This window comes from Macaca fascicularis, chromosome 10 (genome assembly GCF_037993035.2).
Source record: "Macaca fascicularis isolate 582-1 chromosome 10, T2T-MFA8v1.1".
NCBI classification, from domain to species: domain Eukaryota; kingdom Metazoa; phylum Chordata; class Mammalia; order Primates; family Cercopithecidae; genus Macaca; species Macaca fascicularis.
This window is the reverse complement of record NC_088384.1, coordinates 101,249,656-101,271,925: the sequence shown is the minus strand read 5'-3', so window position 1 is coordinate 101,271,925 and position 22,270 is coordinate 101,249,656. Positions and strand designations below refer to the sequence as shown.

The 22,270-nt window shown below is 40.8% G+C and overlaps 1 protein-coding gene and 1 long non-coding RNA gene across 3 annotated transcripts; both read right to left on the bottom strand.

Annotated features, from left to right (window-relative positions):
* On the bottom strand, nucleotides 1-8,592 carry LOC135965659 (uncharacterized). Of its 2 annotated transcripts, none has more exons than XR_010578698.2 (2): nucleotides 8,249-8,592; nucleotides 1-5,145 (listed from the first exon to the last, which is right to left on the bottom strand). It is a non-coding gene; the product is annotated as an uncharacterized lncRNA (long non-coding RNA). The 2 variants fall into 2 exon arrangements; XR_010578699.2 differs by having other exon boundaries at nucleotides 1-4,736.
* A 3,531-nt stretch (nucleotides 8,593-12,123) lies between these two features.
* PI3 (peptidase inhibitor 3) lies at nucleotides 12,124-13,758 on the bottom strand. The gene is made up of 3 exons (XM_005569122.4): nucleotides 13,659-13,758; nucleotides 12,530-12,805; nucleotides 12,124-12,298 (listed from the first exon to the last, which is right to left on the bottom strand). The coding sequence occupies exons 1-2, from the start codon at nucleotides 13,735-13,737 to the stop codon at nucleotides 12,531-12,533; spliced, it is 354 nt and encodes a 117-aa protein (XP_005569179.1). The 5' UTR covers nucleotides 13,738-13,758; the 3' UTR covers nucleotides 12,124-12,298; nucleotide 12,530.
* Between the last annotated feature and the right edge of the window lie 8,512 nt (nucleotides 13,759-22,270).

Sequence of the window (22,270 nt, the reverse complement as noted above, 5' to 3'; positions counted from 1 at the left end):
GCTGGTGAAAGTTATTTTTATTTTATTTCTTTCAGATTTTATTTGTATTGTACACATTTAAGGTATACAATATGATGTTTTGATATACATATACATAGTTAAATGATTACTGCAGTCAAGCCAACTGCCATATCCATTGTGTCATGTAGTTAACTTTCTGTTGTTGTGAGAGAAGCACATAAATACTGTCTTAGCCAGTTTCCAGTAGATAATACTAAGAGTTGAGTGACCTGGTGACTTCTGCTCTGGAATAGCAGTGTGAGGAGATCCATGGAAATACCCTCAAACCAAACAATCATACCTGATAAAAGTTATTTTTTAAAACAGCCACTTGAAGTCTCCGGGAGTTGTCTTAAGTACATACATTTATTTTTAAAACTCTACTAAACCTTGGAGGAACACAGAGTGTCTACAGCATTTGAGTCATAACCCACTCTATACTTTCTATATCCTAGCTCAATATGAGGGAAGTTTCACTCAGGGCACATCTAGCCAAGAAATGGGAGAACCTCTTTCCTCTCACTTCCCTTTAAAGGGTTATGATATCTCACCAGAGGCAAAAGGTTGCCAGCATCTCTCAAATCCATTCCAAGGTTGTATTGCAGAGATTCCAGTGTGATGAAGAGGTACAGAGTTCCATTCTTCCACCCAACACTACTTGTAGTGAAGAGGTTCTACCCCAGGCATTGTAGGTCAAGAATGTTGAGACCCCCATAGCCCTCGGCACAGCTCATTTGCTGGGCAGAGTTTTCATGCCAGTGAATGCCTGCCAACAACTGCAGAGGATACTACTGCTCATGGCCAGAACCCACTTGGTAAAGCAGGGCTGTCGCTCTGAGAAAAGTGAACCATTCTTTCCAAAACAGCTCCTTAGAAAGAACTCAGTGATTTTCCAAAAGTGAGAGGCAGGCTATAAGAACAGAGAGCTCCAAAGTCCTCCCGAAGGAACTGACAGTATTAGGAACAGAGTATAAGGAATATCCAGCCTAATAGTGCTCTTAAAAACAATGGAGGCTGGGTGTGGTGGCTCATGCCTGTAATCCCATCACTTTGGGAGGCCAAAGCGGGTGGATCATGAGTTCAAGAGATCGAGATCATCCTGGCCAACATGGTGAAACCCCGTCTCTCCTAAAAATACAAAAATTAGCTGGGTGTGGTGGTGCACGCCTATAGTCCCAGCTACTCAGGAGGCTGAGGCAGAAGAATCACTTGAACCCAGGAGGCAGAGGTTGCAGTGAGCCAAGATTGCACCACTGCACTCCAGCCTGGCCTGGTGACAGAGTGAGATTCTGTCTCAACAAAAAAAAAAAAAAAAAAAAAAAAAAAGGAGATTTTCGTGGGTTTTAGTGGTAAACAAAGAAGAGTAAGTTAGCCCATGAGATAAAAATCTAATGATTAATGAAATTGAACATACCAACTGATAAAGTAAACATTTGAGGTTTTCCAGGAAAATATTGATGATAAATTGTCATGGGAGAGTTACCCATGACAAGTTTTAATTCCACCATAATTATCACAAAAATATGTCAACATGATTAGAACATACAGTAATGGTGAGAAAATGCACACATCTCAATGGAATAAAAGATAAACTCAATGCCTTTGAGAATTTTACAAATGATAAGGGCAGAATTCCACATCACTTAAGAAATGTTAGTAATTCAGCAAATGATGTTTAGACTGATTGCCAGCAATTTAAGGAGTAAATACTGGATTTCCACCCCACCCATTATTTTAAAGTACATTTTAGGTGGTCAAGGATTTAAACATAAAGATCGAACTATGAAAGCATTCAAAGTAAACATGAGACAAGTTTGGTAGAATATTTACATGTGAATGATTTTCTGAAGTAAATTAATATCATTAACTACAAGTGAATAAAAAGTTTTACAGGGAAAATCATGCATACAGGAAAAAAACAGAAATTTAAAAAATGTATAAACATATACGGTGGGAATAGAGATATTCTATAATATATTGAAAGAATTTTTAAAACACAATAAGGAAAATAGATCTAATAGAAAAATAAACATAGACTATGAACATATGGTTTATTAAAAAGTAATGCAAGTAGCTACTACATATTTGAAAATAAATAAAACCACATCCATAATTAAATAAAATCACACCAAGTTAAAACAAACACATGAATCTTTTGTTGTCTTTCCTGTAAGATGGTCTTCCAAATTTGGGGCAAATTTCATTTGCCAGCGGTCTGTGTCTCAATTATTATAAAAGGAGTAGCTTGGTCTCTTAGGACTCTTCTTGCTGTGAGAAAGATTTCAAGAATCTTACTAAAGTTTCTTCCAAGTGAGCTGTGAATGTGCAGTAGAATAGCAGAAAGCTCGTGCAGTGGGCACACTGCAAGTGAGAACACCAAGGTGATGCAGAAGACCTGGATGGTGGCAGAATTAGCATATTGTGGAGTGTCACTTTACAGTTGAGTTGCTGACTTCTTTGGGATCTCCTCAAATCTATATTTTTCTTTGATTCCACACTTTGGCTTGGATAATTCTATTTCCCTGGAATTCCTATTGTCACTGTGCTTTTTGGCAAATTAACCCCTCAACTAGTCTTTTTTGAAAGGCTAATGAATCCTCCTGCCTTTTCAACATTCTACCAAAGGGAATGACATCAGATTAGAATAGGTAGTTCCCAGCCCCAGTTCTGCCCCTGATTTCTAGAGTAAACTTTGATGGATCCCTGGATTCCAGTTTTCTCATCCACAAAACGGAGGGTTTTGTCTGGATATTTCAAAGGGACTTTCCAATTTCAAATTCAAGAAAAGTTGGAATCTGTTACAAGCTGAGAAGCACTTGGTACTTGTGCATGATGCTTATCACTCTGGGCTCCAAGAGACAGATACACATGGCTGGCTAGAACAGAGTGTCCCCATCCCAGGAGGTACTGGACAAGGAAGGCCTAAGAAGGTTGTTCAAAACTTATCATTAGTGATCCCTGCTTTCAACCCCCATGGAGCACACAGAGTCTGCAAATATGTTATCAGCCTTTCCAGTCTCACCAAAAACAGCTTTGTTAGAGAACATTATGCCTCTAGGAGGAACACGGTAGCAGTGGAGCTGTCCCAGGATGACCATATCTTTTCTGATTGCAGTGCAAATTCTGGGCAGTGATTCACCATTTTAGAGTCTCTGTGTAATTTCAGTAATATCATGCAGCCCCTGAACTTCTCATCTTTCTCATCATTCTTGATCTCCCCTCATGATTGCATCCAGAATTGTAAATGCCTTTTCAAGGAAGTAAGTGGGTTAGATAATCCAGCCAAGAGGTGGTGGAGTCCCTACTATCGCCAATCTCCATTTCCTTTTTCCAGTTGATTAAAACTGTAGGTCATAAGCTGGGGCTAGAACACAGAGTGAAGGAAAGGAGGGGCATAGGAGGTGCTCCAGTGCTCACGATGTGATGAGAATGGTGATGTGGACAACTTTCATGTCTTAGCCTCTAAGCATACAAGCACCATTCCCAGCAAAAGCTGCAAAGTCCATATGCCTGTTTCTCTGACTTCTTGGCAGCCTCCACATGTGCACATGCACTGGTTCAGACAGTCGGAGGTACATACTGCAATGGACTGAGAATTGGTGATAGAAAAAAGCAGACCTGGAGGTGGTGAGAGTTTACTTCGGCAGCAGTGGCATAAATGGCTACAGCATCTATTTCCAGGGAGCAGAGTGGAAGTGGTGTCCAATTTGTCAATGTTGGTGGCCAGACATGGTGTTGTCATGCCTGGAGGCAGCAGTGGTATGGTCTGTTGCGACTGGAGAGAAAAAGACTGTGGGACCGGTATTGTTGAGGAATGAGTGTGCCCATAAAACCACTAAACAGTAGGCTGGGAGGATAAAGTATCATCTAGTTTATCCTCTAGATAGCTGGAGAAGCTGAAGATGCAGCCTGTGATTAAAATATAGGCAGAAAAATGGGTCAGGCCCATTAAAGGTGACCTTGTGAAATAAATTACTGCCATTGAAGAAACTGATTAAAAAAAAGATAGCTGGACTTCTGCCCAATAAGAAAAGGCACATTCTTAGGAATATTTCCATGGTGATTAGGGAGCGTCCCTTCTATTTCCAGAGGTGAACATTTGTGGGGTTCACTTTATACCTGCCAACGTGTACGTTTCAAGGGGAGTTTGGAACCCTAGAAAGATCCACGGTATGGGAGATACATCCACGCTTTTGACTGTCCACTATGTGGAACTCCCTTGTTATGTTGTGGGATCTCCCTATTTAAGGCTATCTTTGAGACTTGCTGAGTGACAGAGCTGGGCTCCTACTGCAAAAACAGAACAAACCAGGGGGCACTTTCCTTCCCTCCTGAGGCCTAGGGCTGCACTAACATGCTCAGCAAATGTAATGCTCCCATATGTCACCTTAGATCTCCATTGAGTGACTCAAAGAAGCAAGGATGAAGGGGCATTCTTTCCCAGAACAAAGTAGTTTTCTTGTTCACAACAATACCCAATTCCAGAGTCATGGGTGGCAGGAATGAGTGTCCAGGACTGCAGCAGCTGTGTACACATCACACAATTGTCGAGATGTGGTTCTGGCTGTTGTCATGCTACCCAGACACTCTTATATCTTACAATGGTCCTGATCCTGAATCTTCAGGCTTCTCAGAATTCTGTGAACCGTGTTTTGAAGGTTGGGTTATTCAGCAAGTTCAGGGTTCTCAGGGGCTGAGACAGAGTTAAGAATGCAAGTTGCCTTGCGAGGTCACACCTGTGAAAGTAAAGGCGAGGAAGCAGGATTAGGCAAAGGACGCCATTGCCAAGCTGTCCTCACAACATCTCTGTCAGCCCAACAGGAAGCTCTGGAGCAAGAATTTTTTATAAGAGGAGTTCGACACTGGGCATGAAGGGTAGAATCTCATACTATAGCCTTACTTTGCCTTTGGCTGGAGGTCCCTGGTTCTGTGTGATCTCAGCTCAAACACTGAGGTTGTCCCTGAGGTCTAGCAGTGGCTGGCAGCAATTAGCCAACCACACTCCACGCAGCTGGGCAACAAGGTGCTCCTTGAAGGGGGATCCAAGCAGTAACTCTCTGTCAGCCACAGTGCACCCCGGCACTGCTGGGATCCGGGCTCCACACACATTGGGAAGCTTCTTCCAGGCTCTGCTGGGCTCTCCCTCTGCGATAAACCATAAGAAGGTGGAAGGGAAGGGGTACACAATAGCCGTGGCCTCTGCAGTTGTTGTGTGGGTGGCGATTGGTTCTCATCATCACCCTCCTGTATTTCCATGTTAAAGTACCCCACCTTCAGCTACCATCAGTGCTGAAGTCAGTGGCTTACCTGGTGGTAGGACTCACATTCTCATTCCTGGGCGTAACTATGCCCTACTCAGGACAGGATATCCTGCTAAAACTTTAGAATAAATCTCTTCTTTTGGCTAAGCAGACATGCTACTTAGAAAGTCTGCCCTTTAATTATCATGATGTTTGTTTGGAGCCCTGCTTAGTAAAGCTAAAACATTATTCACCATGATCCTTGAAATTCACAGCCTCTGCTGTATGTTAGGGAAGATACAGAATAGGAGGTTTCTCAGCCCTTACCCAATGCCCAGAGAGATGACAACCAGCGGCCTTGTCCCTTGCCCAGCCTCCTCATCCTCAGGACCTTGGGGGTCAGGACAGCAGCCAGGAGGTGAGAAGGGAACCTGGTCTACAAAGGAGTCTCAAGGCTTTCTTTTTTCCCTCTTTCAGTGGTGATTCCCTCCGTTATACTTGATTTTATTCAGCTGTGCTTCACTCCTTTTCATCTTGACTATAGTAGCAAATGATTTGCCTATTTTGTAATTTTTTCAAAACCAATATTTAAATCTATTAACTAGAGCTAATGTTTGTCTCTTCTTGACCTCAAACATTTGCTTTTATCTTTATCATTGCTTTTTTGACCTCATTCTTTTTCTTTTTTTGTTGAAATTTTGATTTATTTACATTTATTGTTTCATTTTTGTTGATACAAGTATTTAAGGCCTGGGTGTGTCCTCTGTATCCTTGTTTACTTTTTTGTCCACTTGGTTTGTTTTGTACCAATACAGTGTGTTCAATTCTCCTACTGTTAGTGTGTTTTTATCTATATCTCCTTGATGTATCCCATATTTTCTTCTTTATAAAAGTGTTTTTTGTGCTATATAGTGCTTACATGCTTATAACTAATATCTTTACTGATAATTGTGACTTTTAATGTTCAGTGTCCTTCTTACTGTTTCAGCAACAAAACAAGTTATAACCATCTATATACATAGATGTAATAAATATCTATGAGTCCACGCTAATATAAACAATTAAGTAAATAAATGAGGGATAATAAGCAAATATCTGACATCAGATATTTATAGATTATTATATTCTATCTGTAATTATTATAGAATAATAATTATAGTTATCTATCTATCATTCTTATAGTATAATTCCAAACTATTTATTTAGATACTTCCCCTTTAAGGAATATCTTATATATGGTTGTACAGTGACTTCCTTTCAAAGAGTATAGCATGGAAGGATAGGGGGAAAAGTTGAATTTCAGTGTAGAAACTTGACGAACACTGCCTCAGCCTGGCCATCTAGGTCAACATCATCAATAGTAAGTCATGTTGAAGTCAGTACCCTGGATATTACGTGATAAGAAGGGCACTTTACCTCTGATGTTTTCCTCCAAAAAACCAGAATCCCAGTATAATGAGAAAAACATCAGACAAATTTCAGTTGAAGGACATTCTATAAAATACTTAAGCAGTACTCCTCGAAACTGTCAAGGTCTGCAAAAACAAGGAAAATGTGTGCAATTGTCACAACCGAGAGGAGCCTAAGAAGACATGACCACTAATTATAATCCACATTGTCCTGGATGGGCTCCTGAAACAAAAAGAACCCTGGTAACAGCAAAGGCAATATGAACAAAGTCTGGACTTTAGTTAATAATAATGTAGCAATACTGGTTCATTCCTTGTGACAAATGCACCCTAGTAAAGTGTTAACAGCAGCAAGGACTGTGCGCCGGCACACAGAAAGTCTAGCAAATGCTCTGAGCCTCCAGGACTCTTTCCCTGTGTTTTCATATGTGGACATCTTCCTCCTGGGAATGAGTTTATTTCAATCATAGGCTCTTTCATTCTTTGCACACTTATTTCTGGACCCCACTGTTTCCTCTGAAAAAGGCAGAGGCAAAAGTTCAAGAGAGCTCTCCTTTGAAAATCAGATGTTCTTTCTGTATAATTTGAAGTTTTTACTGTTCTCTGACTTCAGATTTTGTTGAAGAAATGATATTTCTGAGGTTTTCTCATTCTTCTGTGTAGTGATATAGCTTTGTAAGAATACCTTGGGAGATTTACATTCACAAGGACACCATAACTCTTGCTATCCTCGAAGTCTGGCAAATTTGTATTTTTCTGGCAAAATACTCAACTGGAGAATATTTTTGTAAGAATATTTTAAAAATTTGACTTTACAGAAATTGAAAAACTTTGTAAGGTTAAAATATATAATCTAGCTAAAACAATGGTTAACAACTAACCAGAAAAATAAATTTAAATGTATGAGAGCAAAGGGTGGCTTTTCTGTGTATAAGAATCACTCTTACAAATCAATTGAAATATTATGGCCACCTAGTAGAAAAAAGAGCAAACAATTGGAAAACAGTGGAAGACTCCAAGTATTAGGAGACAAATACTGAGGCATCAATTGGAATCATAGAAATCACATTTGAAACAATTTGGTCAAGTCAGCTATTTTCAGACAATTGTATAACGAACCCATGTCTGGGAATCAGAGAACCAGCTCTTTTCTGGGCTTGACTGAGTGAAATTAGGAAATGCATTTCTCCCTTCAGGGGTCTGTGCAAGCTGGATAAAGTAAGGAGGGAAATGACATCTTCCCTTCCCACAGTCATTTTGTTGTCCCTTATGCCATTTAAGATTTGTTCATCAAGTGTCAATATCTCTAGGGAGACCATGCAGAGGCAGCAAAGTGAAACATGTTAGGGCCTTATACCTCTCTTTGAGGTCGTGGGTCTCCAAGCCCTTGTCTGGTTCCAGCACTCCTTGGACAAGACTGTCTTCCCTAGTAACAGCACCTCTCATTACTTGGGAAGTTGGGAGAACTAGTACCCCATTTCTGCTTTTGAAATCTGGTTTGTGTCTAGAGGACACATCCGATGCATGGATCACATCCAGAATTATTGCAGAGGGAAGCAATGAAATGGAAGCAAGAAAAATAGCTTCTTTTCAACTCACCCAAGACATCACTCATGCTTTCTTTTTTCTTTATCTCCTTCAAGTGCATTAATAATTTTTCTCCAACTTCTTTCAGAGAGTAGTTTCCAGGGGATTTTTTGGGGGTAGTTGAAGACAATAGAAGGCAGAAGAGGAAGAATGAGTAACTTCCACAATCTCCTCCCCAAGAGGTATAAAATAACACTACCACTAAGAAATTTCTAAACAAAACCACACCCTCAATATAACTTGAAAACAAAGAATGCCAAAAATACAAAATACCTGTCAGTGAAAAGGGAGGAAACAACAAATCCCAGGGCTGGGACTCACACTCTCCTGCCCTTTCCAGCCCCACTGTAAAACTTAAAGCTTTGCAAAATCGACCGAAAAAACTGCTGAGGAAGGAATGACGTAACCGAGATGGTGAAATAGAAGGCACCTGCTCATGTTCCACCAGAATGACAAGAATCCTACACTCCTCCACAGTCCAAAGTCTCTCTGGGAGCCTCTGGATCTGGATTCAGGGGGAAGTTTGTGAAACTCTGGTGGAGCCCAAGACCTTGGAGGGTCATATTGAGAGTACAGACCAACAACCACGTGGCTGATCCGCTGAGCTGGCTCCAGAGTTTAATCCCAGAAATGGCCCAGTCATTCAGGAGTTTGGTTACATTTGGCCTTGAGCCTGCAATCAACCCATCTGCTGTGGGGTCCAGAATGAATCACACACACTAGGGCTTTGGCAGAAAGGCCCTTCTGCTCACTGACTGGGCAGTGAACCTGAAAGCTGCCTTGTGATTCAGCTCCGGCCCCCATCAGCTGAGGTCCCAGCTCAAAGCTGCTCACACAGCAACCCAGAGGGAGACTCACACACGTCTCATAGCCTAAGAGTCTAAGCCTCCCTGACAGGCTTGCCAACCTCTGTTGCACAGTGGGTTGAGATGGGATCAAGTCTCAGCTCTGATGCTTCCTGCTGTAATTGAACTATCCTTTCGGTGCTGAGACTTGCAGGGAGATATGTACTTATCTTGGCCAACAAGATGGACTCTCCAGCCTCCAGCCCACAGCAGATCCCAAAAGGGTTGGGGGGGGGCATTCCCAGCTTCAGCTCCTTCTGCTGCAATCAGGAAACTATTGCGTCTCTGCAGGAACTTGCTGGAAGATGTGCACTCCTTCTAAGTCAATGAGACTGGGCTCTCCAGCCACTGCCCCACAGCAGATCCTGAGGGGCCCAGTATCAGCTCCACTCTCTCCTACTGCAGTCAGAGGACTATAGCAATTGGCAGGGTCTTCCTGGGCGACACGTCCCTGCCTGAGTGAACATGAAAGGAATATCAGTCTCTGTTCCACAGCAAATCTTGGATGAAGAAACCACTGGTCTCTGTGAGGTCTTGAGTTGCTCAGCTACCTTACTGTCATCCTGGACTGCTTCCTGAGGGAAAAGAAAGTGTCTTTTTGAAGCCTTTCAATTTTTCTCTCTCAGTGGCTTAATCTTCACCTGAATTCAGACAAGAGTTAGTTCTTTTGTTTTTGTAAATAGTGAACCTACCGTCTGCATCTTGTTTCTTAAAAAATCCAAGTTTTCTTCGTTGTTTTGGAACTTGACATTGATCTTTACCTGAATTAGATATAATAAGGCCTGATTCTGGGTTTTCTTTTGTTTTCTATTGATTTCTCAACCAGACTATCCTAACAAAAACAACATATTGATTATTGTTACTTTGCAAAACTTTTTTTTTAAGTCTAGGAGGTTCCAGTGCCCTAGGGTTAATCTTCATTTGTAAACATCTATGTCTATTCACAAGAATTTACGCTTCCCCGTAAATTTAATTATGGTTTCAAGTTCCCTTAACTTCCATAAGAACACCATATTAAAAATGGATTTTGAGTGTAATACACCTTAGGGATAAATTAAATAAATATTAAATATTGAGTAAATAGTGACATCTTCACCACGTAGTCTTCCCATTCATGTATTGTGGTATGTGTATATTCAAGTCTTTTTATATGAATATGAAAAGTTATATAGATTTCTTTTCTAGAGCTCTGCCTCTCTCTTGTTAAGTTTATTTATAGCAATGGTGTGATTTTGTTGATATTAACAATAGAAAATGCAGCATGTCTAACTGATTGTTGCTAGCATATAATAAAAATATTTACTATCACTAACCTTGTGGCTTTTAATGGTTAATCTCTCTTAGCTTCAATCTTTTTACAAAATTAGAAAATAAAATATGTATAATGGCCATCTGAAAAGGACTTATGAAAAACAAGTGACAATACATGTAATCTACCTGGTATAGGAAATAGAGTAAATATTAAAAAACAGAAACCATTATTTCCTCCAATGATGTATTCAGTATTTGTCAAGCCAGAAGTTTGGATACTGCTCTCACCTGTGCTCCAAGATACCCTAGTATCAAAGCCCTACTGTTGTTCAGACTAGCCCCTGAACAATAGAGAAAAATCATGGCTCAGATGCTCATGGATGGGGCAAAGTGGTGCAAGGATCCACGTTGTCTCATCCCAAGCCTCTGCTCCCCATGTCTTCTCAGAGCAGGAACCCACACACAAAGAAGAGCTGTTTCAGATCCCAGAATGGCAGGATTAGACCTTCCTTTGCAGAATAATTATACCTTACCCCCTTAACTGAAATAAACCTCTGAGGCTTGGAAGGGGGACATACATTTGCCAGAGGTCGCCCAATACATAGGGAGGCAAAGCCAGTGCTCAGATCACCTGACTCTCAAGCCTGTGCTCATTCCACTTCACCCAGGCTGCTGCCTGCCTGGGGGCTGTGGCCTTCTCTGAGAGTTTCCTTGTGCAATGGCAGTGGGACAAGTGGGTCAACAGGAGAGCCATGAGGTTGCTCACATTCCTGCCCCTTTCTCCACTACTCAAGTCTGCCCTGCCCACAATGTGTATGTCTCCAGAGAATGCGATTCACCGAAATCTCTGACACCATAGTATGAATGACTTAGTGTATCCTCATTCACATCTTTTTTTTTTTTTTTTTTTTTTTTTTTTTTGTGAGACAGAGTCTCACTTTGTCGCACAGGCTGGAGCGCAGTGGTGCGATCTCGGCTCACTGCAAGCTCTGCCTCCCGGGTTCACGCCATTCTCCTGCCTCAGCCTCCTGAGTAGCTGGGACTACAGGCCCCCGCCACCACGCCCGGCCAATTTTTTGTATTTTTAGTAGGGATGGGGTTTCACCATGTTAGCCAGGATGGTCTTGATCTCTTGACCTCGTGATCCACACGCCTCAGCCTCCCAAAGTGCCGGGATTACAGGCGTGAGCCACCGCGCCGGGCCCTCATTCACATCTTAAAACAGAAATCTGGAAGAGGATATTGCTTAACCTAAAGGAATGCTACATCATGGAGGAATCTCAGGCATGAACCAGTGAAATTCTAAAGAGCAGGAATTTCACAGCATCTGTAACATCATCCTTTCTATGTTGTCTTGAAAAAATATAGATCCCTGGGAAACGTTAATGAGAAGGAAGTGGGGAGCTGTAGGTTCAGCCACAAGGGTTAGCTGGTCACATTGGCAAGGCCGACAGTAGCCAGGTCAGGACTGATGGTGGATTGGGAAACAAAAGACCTCCTTATGGTTTATGTAACGTTTATTTTTTTGTGTTTTGTGTTTTTCCTGTTCCTTGGCCAAAGGCAAGATTTCCAGATTTCCATTTTCTGGTGAAAAGGAGATGGCAGTGCTGAGGCTGATTACTGGATTGGTAATATGAAGCCCTAGCAACGGGCCTCCTGTTTCCTCCCCGCACCCTGCTCTCTTTCACCACGGGACCCTTTCCCCTCCTCACTGGACAGAAGAAGTCCCAATTCTACACCCATTTCCCCAAAGCGTCCAGGAGCCCAGAAATCATAGGAACCAGAAGCAAGTGGAGCAGACGGGACTCTTTATTGGAAAGTGGATGAGACAGGCAGCTCCAGGCTTGGGCATCCTGTATGGGAGGAAGAATGGACAGTGTGGGAAGGGGAAGGGCAGCAGGGACCTAGGATCAGATGGGGCCTGTAGCTCTGGGTATGGCACAGGTGCAGCAATGACAGGCTCCATCTGTGGAAGAGAAGAGAATCAGACGTGAGAGTCAGCACATCGAAGCACTCAGAGGCAGTGAGGAGGCCAGATCATCCTTCTCAGTACTGGTTATAGCCTCTCAGACCCCTCAGTCTCCCAGTTTTTCTGTCACCTGCCACAACCTCCCTCCCACCAACCTGGGATGGTTCCCCACCGCTCAGCCTTCTTTTGTGTCTTCAGGGGTCTCCTCTTCCTCCAGCTAGTGCTCACCTCACTGGGGAACCATACAGGCCATCCCGCAAGAGCCTTCACAGCACTTCTTGATTCCTGGGCAGTCAGTATCTTTCAAGCAGCGGTTAGGGGGATTCAACATGGCGCACCGGATCAAGATATTGGGGCAGGAGCCAGGCTTAGTGGAGACGGGACCTTTGACTGGCCCTTGCCCTTTGACTCTATCTTGACCTTTAACTGAAACTTGTCCTTTAACGGGATCTTGTCCATTGAACGGAACACGGCCTTTGACAGTGTCTTGACCTTTAACAGGAACTGTTAAAAGAAGAAACGAGCCCACATTTATACCCAGTAAGCCCCTGCTTCAGCTACCATGTCTTTGTCCTGGGTCCATCCACTGCTTACCGCAGCATCCTCAAACCATGACCTGAGTAGGGAAGGTACACCTGGGAGAGCGACACTCTTGGAAGGCTCTTCCCTTTTTTGGGGAGTCTACAGGATCAGCATTCCCTTGGGTGTTTGTTTCTTCCCCCTTCCTCCACTCCAAGTCTCTTAGAAGCCGTGGTCAGATTGGGGTGACAACCAGCAGTGAACAGAATACATTGTCATTTCTTAGGAAGCACATTGGAATAGGAAAGAACCCCGAGCCACATACCAGGAGACTTGAGCCCCATCCTGGCTCTGGGAATTACCTTGGCAATTGCTCACTCATTTCTACATTTTGGTTCCCTCCTTATAAAATGGGGGTCCTCAAACGACATGATTCCTGAAGCCTTGTTGTTTCTTAACCTCCTTTTAGAGTACAGATTACTCTGATGCTATCATGGGGCAGAGAAAGAAGGGACAGTGTCCACACCCAAGGTTTAAAATCCTGGAGTTCATTATTTTATTGCACATTCTGTGCAGGTATTGACATCTGAGGCCAAGGCCACATACCAACATTACTTCCACCAACAGTCCTGATCTCTCAGTCACTGGGGTGGAAAGCATGTGGAGTCCGCCAGCCAAAGTTCTGCTTTTTTCTGGATATGATGGCAAAGGCCAGAAAGCTGAAATCTGGGTTCCAGTGCTGCCTACTGCTTCATAAGTGCTCCCTGTCCTGGCCCAGGGTGTCCCAGAGGGCCTCCCCTCAGTCCGGCCCAGCCTAGCAGGCCACCTGTTCACTCACCTCCCGTGACAGCTGCCTCTACAACCAGCATCCCAGCAATGAGGAACACCACCACGATCAAGAAGCTGCTGGCCCTCATGGTGTCAGGAAGGTGTTTGGCTAAGAGCTAAGGCCATACCAATCTTTATGCAGTCCAGCTTGGCCTGGCTCCAGGGGCGGGTCTGTGGTATTCACAAGGGACATTTCCTTAGCTGTATTGGGAAATATCCACCCCATTCTGGGAGGGACCTCGGGGCTTTCCCCAAGGATTATTCACAGGGAGAACTAATGGACATTACATCACATCATCTCTGACTGTCCCAAGAGTTTTCCTACTTTCTCACAGAGTAGAAGTGCTGGCTCACTTATTAGGTAACATTACAATGAAATTCTTCATGCTTTGAAATACAGTGAGGCCCAAGAAGAGAAAGGAATCACCAAAGGTTATTCAGCAAGTCACTGGTAGATCCGGTCTTGATTGTAAAATCAAGGTGTTTCCCCATTATGCTCTGGTGCTGCAAACCCCACCCAGATCTACTTTATCATTTCACCACTCCCAGCATCAAACTGGGCTTTTCCTTCCTTCTTCCCTGGTCCTGCAAAAAACTCTGTAAGACAAATTTGCCTTGAATATATAATGACTAATTATTGCACCTTGCTATTTCAGAGACGACCTTTCAGATGCATCAAAAAAGTAATTGAAAGGTGTAATTCTAGGTCTGAAGAGGGATGATGCCCTTAAAATCACAGTGGTAGGGAGAAAATAATCAGAAAAGAGTAGAAAACACAAATCATGTATACATTGGACATCTACAGTGTGTGTGCCCAGCATGCCTCCCCACTTCTTTGAACAGCACCTTGTTTCTTGTGAAGAATTGTTGTCTCTTTGAACCGTCAACTTGTGAGTCTAAGGGGGACTGCTAATCATGAAAGCCTGACCCCTGACCACAGGTAGGGATGTGTGTGTGTGTGTGTGTGTGTGTGTGTGTGTGTGTGTGTGTGTTGTGTGTGAGACTTGGTCTGGTCTATTAAAATCTTTTGTTTGAATGGGTAATAAAAGGAGAAAAAGGGGGTCCCTTCTTTTGGCAAAGGTGATCTATATGAACCACCGAATTCCAGAAGCAGTGATCTAAGTCTGGGGGTGGAGATCAATTGTCTGAGAAAAACAACCCTAATACACTGAGACAAGGAAAGAAGTGATGGTGAGAGAAGATTCAGATGACACAGCCAGCCTTCCCTCGTTTACCTTGAGAGCAGTTCTTCACACACCCTTCTCATGTTTGGGTTATAAGGCAATAAATTAGCCCTCTGCTTCAGCTAGTCTGACTTACTATTCTGTCATTGCTACCAAAAGTTCTGAGTAATAGAAACGAATATCCTGAAGTTGGGTATGGTCAGGGACAGAATCTGAGTTAAGAAAGTCACTGAGTTGAGGTGGAGTTAAGGCAGGGAAGGTAACAAACTAATTATTGGACAGTAATCCAGCCAGTTAAATCCCCACCCCTTGTCTCTTTAGACTCTGACCGCATGCCCACCAAGCCTGAAATTGAGTGAAATATAAGCAAATGTCAGACTGTTGAAGTCTTTTGACTACTTCATACAAAAGCTCATTGTACAATAAGCCACACAAACAAATAAAAAGTGCAGAGAAAATACCTATACTATTTAAAGAATAGCATTAAAATGAGCTGCCAGGTAAAGGAGGAGAATATTTGCTATATCTATGCTTCATGCCTCTCTTCAGTTGCTTCATTCTCCTTCCTCCCCAAAGATAACCGCTTTCTGAGATTTTGTGTTAATTAGCCCTTGCTTTCCTTTATAGTTATGCCACTTCTGTCTGTATTCTGAAATATATATTCAGTTTAGTACACTTTTCAATTTGTATGTAAATGAAATCTAAGGTGTAGTGTTCATATGTCCTGCTTATGTTGCTCAACATTATATTTTTGAGAGTCATCCGTTTTGAAGCCCACACCTGTAGTTCATCATTTTCACTGCTGTACAGTATTCTATGAAAAATACCAAAAATGTTATATATTCATTCTACTGTCAATATACATTGGATATTTCTAGGTTTTAGCTATTATAGTGTTGCTATGAATATTCTTGTACATATCTTTTGGAGAACATAGGTATGCATTTATTTTGGATATATAGTTAGGAATGGAATTGCTGGATCCCAGAGTACAGATCACAGAGTATAGATACATCCAGCTGTCATAAATACTGCAATCAATTTTCCAATATCATTGTACCAATTTACACTGCTATCAGCAATGTGTGAGCATTCCATTTGCTCCATAACCTTACCAATGCTTGATATGATTTGCCTTTTCATTAGCCATTCAGGTGGGCATCTTGTGGGATTTCCTGTGATTTGAATTTACACTTTCCTAATAACTGGTGAAGCTGACCCCTTTTTAATATTTCTTTTTCTTTTTCTTTTTCTTTTTGAGATAGAATTTTGCTCTTGTCACCCAGGCTGGAGTTCAATGGCACGATCTCGGCTCACTGCAACCTCCGCCTCCCGAGTTCAAGCGATTCTCTTGCCTCAGCCTCCCAAGTAGCTGGGATTACAGGCACACGCCACCATGCCCAGCTAATTTTTGTATTTTGTACTTTCACCGTGTTGGTCAGGCTTGTCTCGAACTCCTAACCTCAGATGATCCACCTGCCTTGGCCTCCCAAAGTGCTGGGATTACAGGCATGAGCCACCGCACCCGGCACCTTTTTAATATTTCTATTATCCATTTGGCTATCCTCTTTTGTGAAGTGCCAATTCAAGTATCTTACCATTTATTTATTTATTTAATTTCAACTTTTATTTTAGATTTGAATGGGTTGTTTATCTTTTCTTATTGATTTGTAGTACAGAAAACTTTTATGCATTACTAATGAGAGTCTATATTGGTGAAACTTATTTGAAAACAGTTTGACATCAGCTAGTAAAATTGAATGTGTACACAATCTATAATTCAGCAATTGCACTCCTAAAGATTTAATTAAGGAAAATATTTCCACAAGTTTACCAAGAAACATGCACAATAATGTTCACAAAAGTACTGTTTTTAACAGCAACATACTGGAAACAGTCCATATCACCAGTACTAAGATACTGGATAAATATGTCATGACATATTAACGCCAGGAGGTAGTATACAACTGTGAAAATAACTGCATTACAGCCATGCACAATATGACTATAATTAAAATAATGTTGAATAAACAACACAAGTCCACAGTGACAATATTTAGAATTACACACTTGTCATAAAACTCAAAATGAAGGAAAACTGGGAAATATATTGCCTAGGCATATTTATACATGAAGCAAAGCTCAAAAAGGGATACATAAAAAATGAGAAAACTATAAACATGACATACAAGATAGTGGCTAACCCCGGAAATGAGAGAAGAAAACATTCTGGATGGGTGAGAAGGACACGGGTTGATTTAAGTTGTTGGTTATTAGTAATGTTCTAGTTCTTGGATTGATTGGGGGGGGGGGGGGGAGAGAGAGAGAGAGAGAGAGAGAGAGAGAGAAAGCTGCAGAGCAAATCATTTGTAGACTACCTTAGCTTTCAATAAACCCACATTGCTATCCTCACAGGTTGTTTCCAATATTTTGCTATTACAAACTATACTACATGTGACCTTTCTTAGCTTTCTTTCTTGTGAACCAGATTCCCAGAAGTATATTTGCTAGTACAAAGATGAAATGCATCTGAAATTTTGATAATATTGCCATATTTCCCTTGATAGGGGTTGTACCATATTGTAATCCCACCCGTAGTGGATAAAATTGCCTGTTTCCATCAAGCCTCATGAACAGACTGTGTGTCTAATTTGGGGGTTTTATTTTTAACTTTTATTTTAGGTTTAGGGGTACATGTACAGATTTGTTGTATAGGTAAATTTCATGTCATGGGGGGTTCGTGGGCAGAAGTATCTCATCACCAGGTAATCAGCATAGTACCTGATTAGTTTTTTGATCCTCACCCTCCTCCCATTCTCTACCCTCAAGTAGGCCCTAGTGGCCAATGTTCCCTTGTTTGTGTCCGTATGTACTCAATGTTCAGCTTTCATTTATAAGTGAGAAAATGTGGTATTTGCTTTTCTGTTCTTGTGTTAGTTTGCTTAGGATAATGGCCTCCAGCTCCATCCATGTTGCTGCAAAGAACATGATCTTGTTCTTTTTTATGACTGCATAGTATTCTATGGTGTTTTTGTACCACATTTTCTTTATCCAGTCTATCATTGATGAGCAATTAGGTTGATTCTATGTCTTGATATTGTGAATAGTGCTGTGATGCACACACCGCATGCATGTGTCTTTATGATAGAATGATTTATATTCCTTTGGGTATACAACCATTAATGTAATATCTTGGGTTGAATGATAATTCTGTTTTAAGTTCTTTGAGAAATTGCCATACTGCTTTCCATGGTGGCTGAACTAATTTACATTCCCACCAGCAGTGTATAAATGTTCCCTTTTCTCTACAACCTTGATAGCTTATGTTATGTTATAATGACTGGTGTGATATGCTATCTCAGTTGCTGTTTGGGTTTTCATTTCTCTAATGATTGGTGATGTTGAGCATTTTTTCATATGTTTGTTGGCCACATGTATGTTTTCTTTTGAGAAGTTTCTGTTCATGTTCTTTGCCCACTTTTTAATGGTGGTGTCTGTTTTTTGCTTGTTAACTTGTTTAAGTTCCTTATAGATTCTGGATATTAGACCTTTGTTGGACACATAGTTTACAAATATTTTCTTCTATTCTGTAGGTTGTCAGTTTACTGTGCTGATAGTTTCTTTTGCTGTGCAGAAGCTTTTTAGTTTAACTAGCTTCTATTCGTCAAGTTTTGTTTTTGTTGCTATTGCTTTTGGCATCTTCATCATGAAATATTTACCTGGTTCTACATCAGAATGATATTTCCTAGGTTATCTTCCAGGGTTTTATAGTCTTATGTTTTACATTTAAGTCTTTAATCCATCTTGAGTAGATTTTTGTATACGGTTTAAGGAAGGGGTACAGTTTCAGTCTTCTGCATATGGCTAGCCAGTTATTCCAGAATCATTTATTGAATAGGAAGTCCCTTCCCCCATTGTTTCTTTTTTGTTGATTTTTTTGAAGATTAGATAGTTGTAGGTTTGCAGCATTATTTCTGGGCTCTCTAATGTTCCATTGTTCTAAGTATCTGTTTTTGTACCAGTACCATGCAGTTTTGTAGCCTTGAAGTATAGTTTGCAATCAAGTAATGTGTCGCCTCCTGCTTTGTTCTTTTAGCTTAGGATTGACTCGGCTATTCGGGCTCTTTTTTGGTTCCATACAAATTTTAAAATAGTTTTTTCTATTTTTGTGAAGAATGTCATTGGTAGTTTCACAGGAATAGGATTGTATCTGTAAATTGTTTTGGGCAGTATGGCCATTTTAACAGTATTGATTCTTCCTAACCATGAGCATAGGAATGTTTTTCCATTTATTTGTGTCATCTGTTTTTTCTTTGAGCAATGGTTTGTAATTCTTGTTGTAGAGATGTTTCACCTCCTAGGTTAGCTATATTCCTAGGAATTTTTTTCTTATTTGGCTATTGTTAATGAGATTGCATGCCTGATTTATCTCAGCTTAGATTTGTTGGTGTATAGGAATGCTGCTGACTTTTGTGTATTAATTTTGTATCCTGAAACTTTGCTGAAGTGGTTTATCAGATCAAGGAGCTTTTAGACAGAAACTATGGGGTTTTCTAGGTATGGAATTATATTGCCTGCAAACAGGGATAGTTTAACTTCCTCTCTTCCTATTTGGAAACTTCTTATTTCTTTCTCTTTCCTGGTTCCTCTAGCTAGGACTTCCAGTGCTATGTTGAATAGGAGAGGTGAGAGAGGGAATTCTTGTCTTGTTCTGTTTTTCAAGGGAAATGCTTCCAGCTTTTGCCCATTTACTATTATCTTGGCTGTAGTGTTTTCAGAAAGGACTCATTATTTTCAAGTATGTTCCTTCAATGCCTAGTTTGTTGAGGGTTTTTAACATGAAGGAACATTGAATGTTATCAAAACCTTTTTCTGCATCTGTTGTGATAATCACGTTTTGTTTTTAGTTCTGCATATGTAGTGAATCACAATTATTAATTCACAAGTGTTGAACCAACCTTGCATCCTAAAGTTAAAGCTTACTTGATCATGGTGGATTCACTTTTTGACGTGTTGTTGGATTTGATTTGCTAGTAATTTGTTAAGGAGTTTTGCATTAGTGTTTGCCAAGGACATTGGCCTGAAGGTTTTTGGTGTTGTGTCTCTGTCAGGTTTCGGTATCAGGATAATGTCTGACAGAATGAGTTGGGGAGGAGTCCCTCCTCTCCAGTTTTTTGGAATAGTTTCAGTAGGAGCGATATGAGCTCTTCTTTATACATGTTATACAATTTCCCTGTGAATTGTTTGGTCCTAAGCTTTTACTTGTTGGTAGGCTTTTGATTACTGATTCAATTTTTGAACTCTTCATTGGTCTGTCTAGGGATTCAATTTCTTTCTGATTCAATCTTGAGGTTGCACGGTTCTAGAATTTTATCCATTTCCTTTAGGTTTTCTAATTTGTCTGCCGAATGTTCCAAGTAGTCTCTGAGAGTTGTTTGTATTTCTGTGGGGTTAGTGATAACATCATCTTTGTGATTTCTGGTTGTGTTTACTTGGATCTTCTCTCTTTTTCCCTTTATCCCCCTAGCTAATGATATATCAATCTTCTTTATTCTTTTAAGGAAACAGCTCCTGGATTCACTGATTTTTTGCATTTTTTTGTGTCTCAATTTCCTTCAGTTCAGCTCTTACTTGGTTACTTCTGGTCTTCTGCTAGATTTGGTGTTGGTTTACTCTTGTTTCTCTAGTTCCTCTAGTTGTAATCTTAAGTTATTAATTTGAGATCTTTCTAACTTTTTAATGTGGGCATTTAGTGTTATAAACTTTTCTCTTAACACTGCTTTGGATCTAGAACTAGAAATACCATTTGGCCCAGCCATCCCATTACTGGGTATATACCCAAAGGATTATAAATCATGCTGCTATAAAGACACATGCACATGTATATTTATTGTGGCACTATTCACAATAGCAAAGACTTGGAACCAACCCAAATGTCCCTCAATGATAGACTGGATTAAGAAAATGTGGCATGTATACACCATGGAATACTATGCAGCCATAAAAAAGGATGAGTTCATGTCCTCTGTAGGGACATAGATGAAGCTGGAAACCATCATTCTCAGCAAACTATCGCAAGGACACAAAACCAAACACTGCATGTTCTCACTCATGGTGGAAATTGAACCAACTACAGGAAGGGGAACATCACACACTGGGGCCTGTCATCAGGTTGGGGGAGGCGGAAGGGATAGCATTAGGAGATATACCTAATGTAAATGGTGAGTTAATGGGTGCAGCACAGCAATATGGCACATGTATACATATGTAATAAACCTGCATGTTGTGCACATGTACCCTAGAACTTAAAGTATAATAGTAAAAATAAATAAATAAAAACACTGCTTTGGCTAGTCCCACAGATTCAGTATGCTATATTTTTTTCTCGTTAGTTTCAAAGAATTTCTTGATATCTGCCTTAATTTTATTATTTACTGAGAAGTCATTAAGAAACTGGTTATTTAATTTCCATGTAATTGCATGGTTTTGAGCAATTTTCTGTGCATTGATTTCTATTTTTATTGTGCTGTGGTCCAAGAATGTGGTTGGTATGAATGTGGTGTTTTTGAATTTGCTAAGGATTGTTTTATGTCAAATTGTGTGGTCAATTTTAGAGTATGTGGCATGTGCAAATGAGAAGAGTGTATATTAGGTCGGTTTTGGGTGGGGAGTTCTGTAGATATCTGTTAGGTCCATTTGGTTCAGTGTTGAGTTCATGTCCCAAATATCTTTGTTACTTTTCTGCCTCAGAGATCTGTCTAATTCTGTCAGTGGAGTGTTAAAGTCTCCCACTATCATTGTGTGGTTATCTAAGTCTCTTCATAGGTCTGTAGGAGCTTGACTTAGGAATCTGGGTGCTCCTGGGCTAGATGCATACATATTTAGGATAGCTAGGTCTTCATGCTGAATTAAGCCTTTCATTCTCGAATGCCCTTCTTTGTGTGTGTGTGTGTGTGTGTGTGTGTGTGTGTATGTTTTAATCTCTATTGGTTTAAAGTCTGTTCTGTCTGAAATTCGAATAGGAACACCTGCTTTTTTCTGTGTTGTGTCTGTTTGGTAGATTTTTCTGCATCCCTCTACTTTGAGCCTATAGGTGTCATTGCATGTCAGATGGACTCTTGAAGACAGCACACAGTTGGGTCTTGATTCTCTATCCAACTTGCCACTCTGTGCCTTTTAATTGGGACATTTAGCCTTTTTACATTCAAGGTTAATATAGATAGGTGTGGTTTTGATCCTGCCATTGTATTGTTACCCGGTTAATACACAATTTGATTGTGTGGTTGCTTTATAGTGTCAATGGTTTATGTACTTAAGTGTGTTTTTCTAGTGGCTGGTAATGGTCTTTCCTTTCCATATTTAGCACTCCCTTTAGGGCCTTTTGTAAGGCAGGTTTGGTGGTAATGAGTTCTCTTTGCATTTCCTTCCTTGAAAAATA

Coding starts and splice junctions, on each gene's coding strand:
- PI3 (XM_005569122.4), bottom strand. CDS start 13,737: ATGAGGGCCAGCAGCTTCTTGATCGTGGTGGTGTTCCTCATTGCTGGG. Junction 12,806..13,658: donor AGAGGCAGCTGTCACGGGAG/GTGAGTGAACAG, acceptor TTCTTTTAACAG/TTCCTGTTAAAGGTCAAGAC.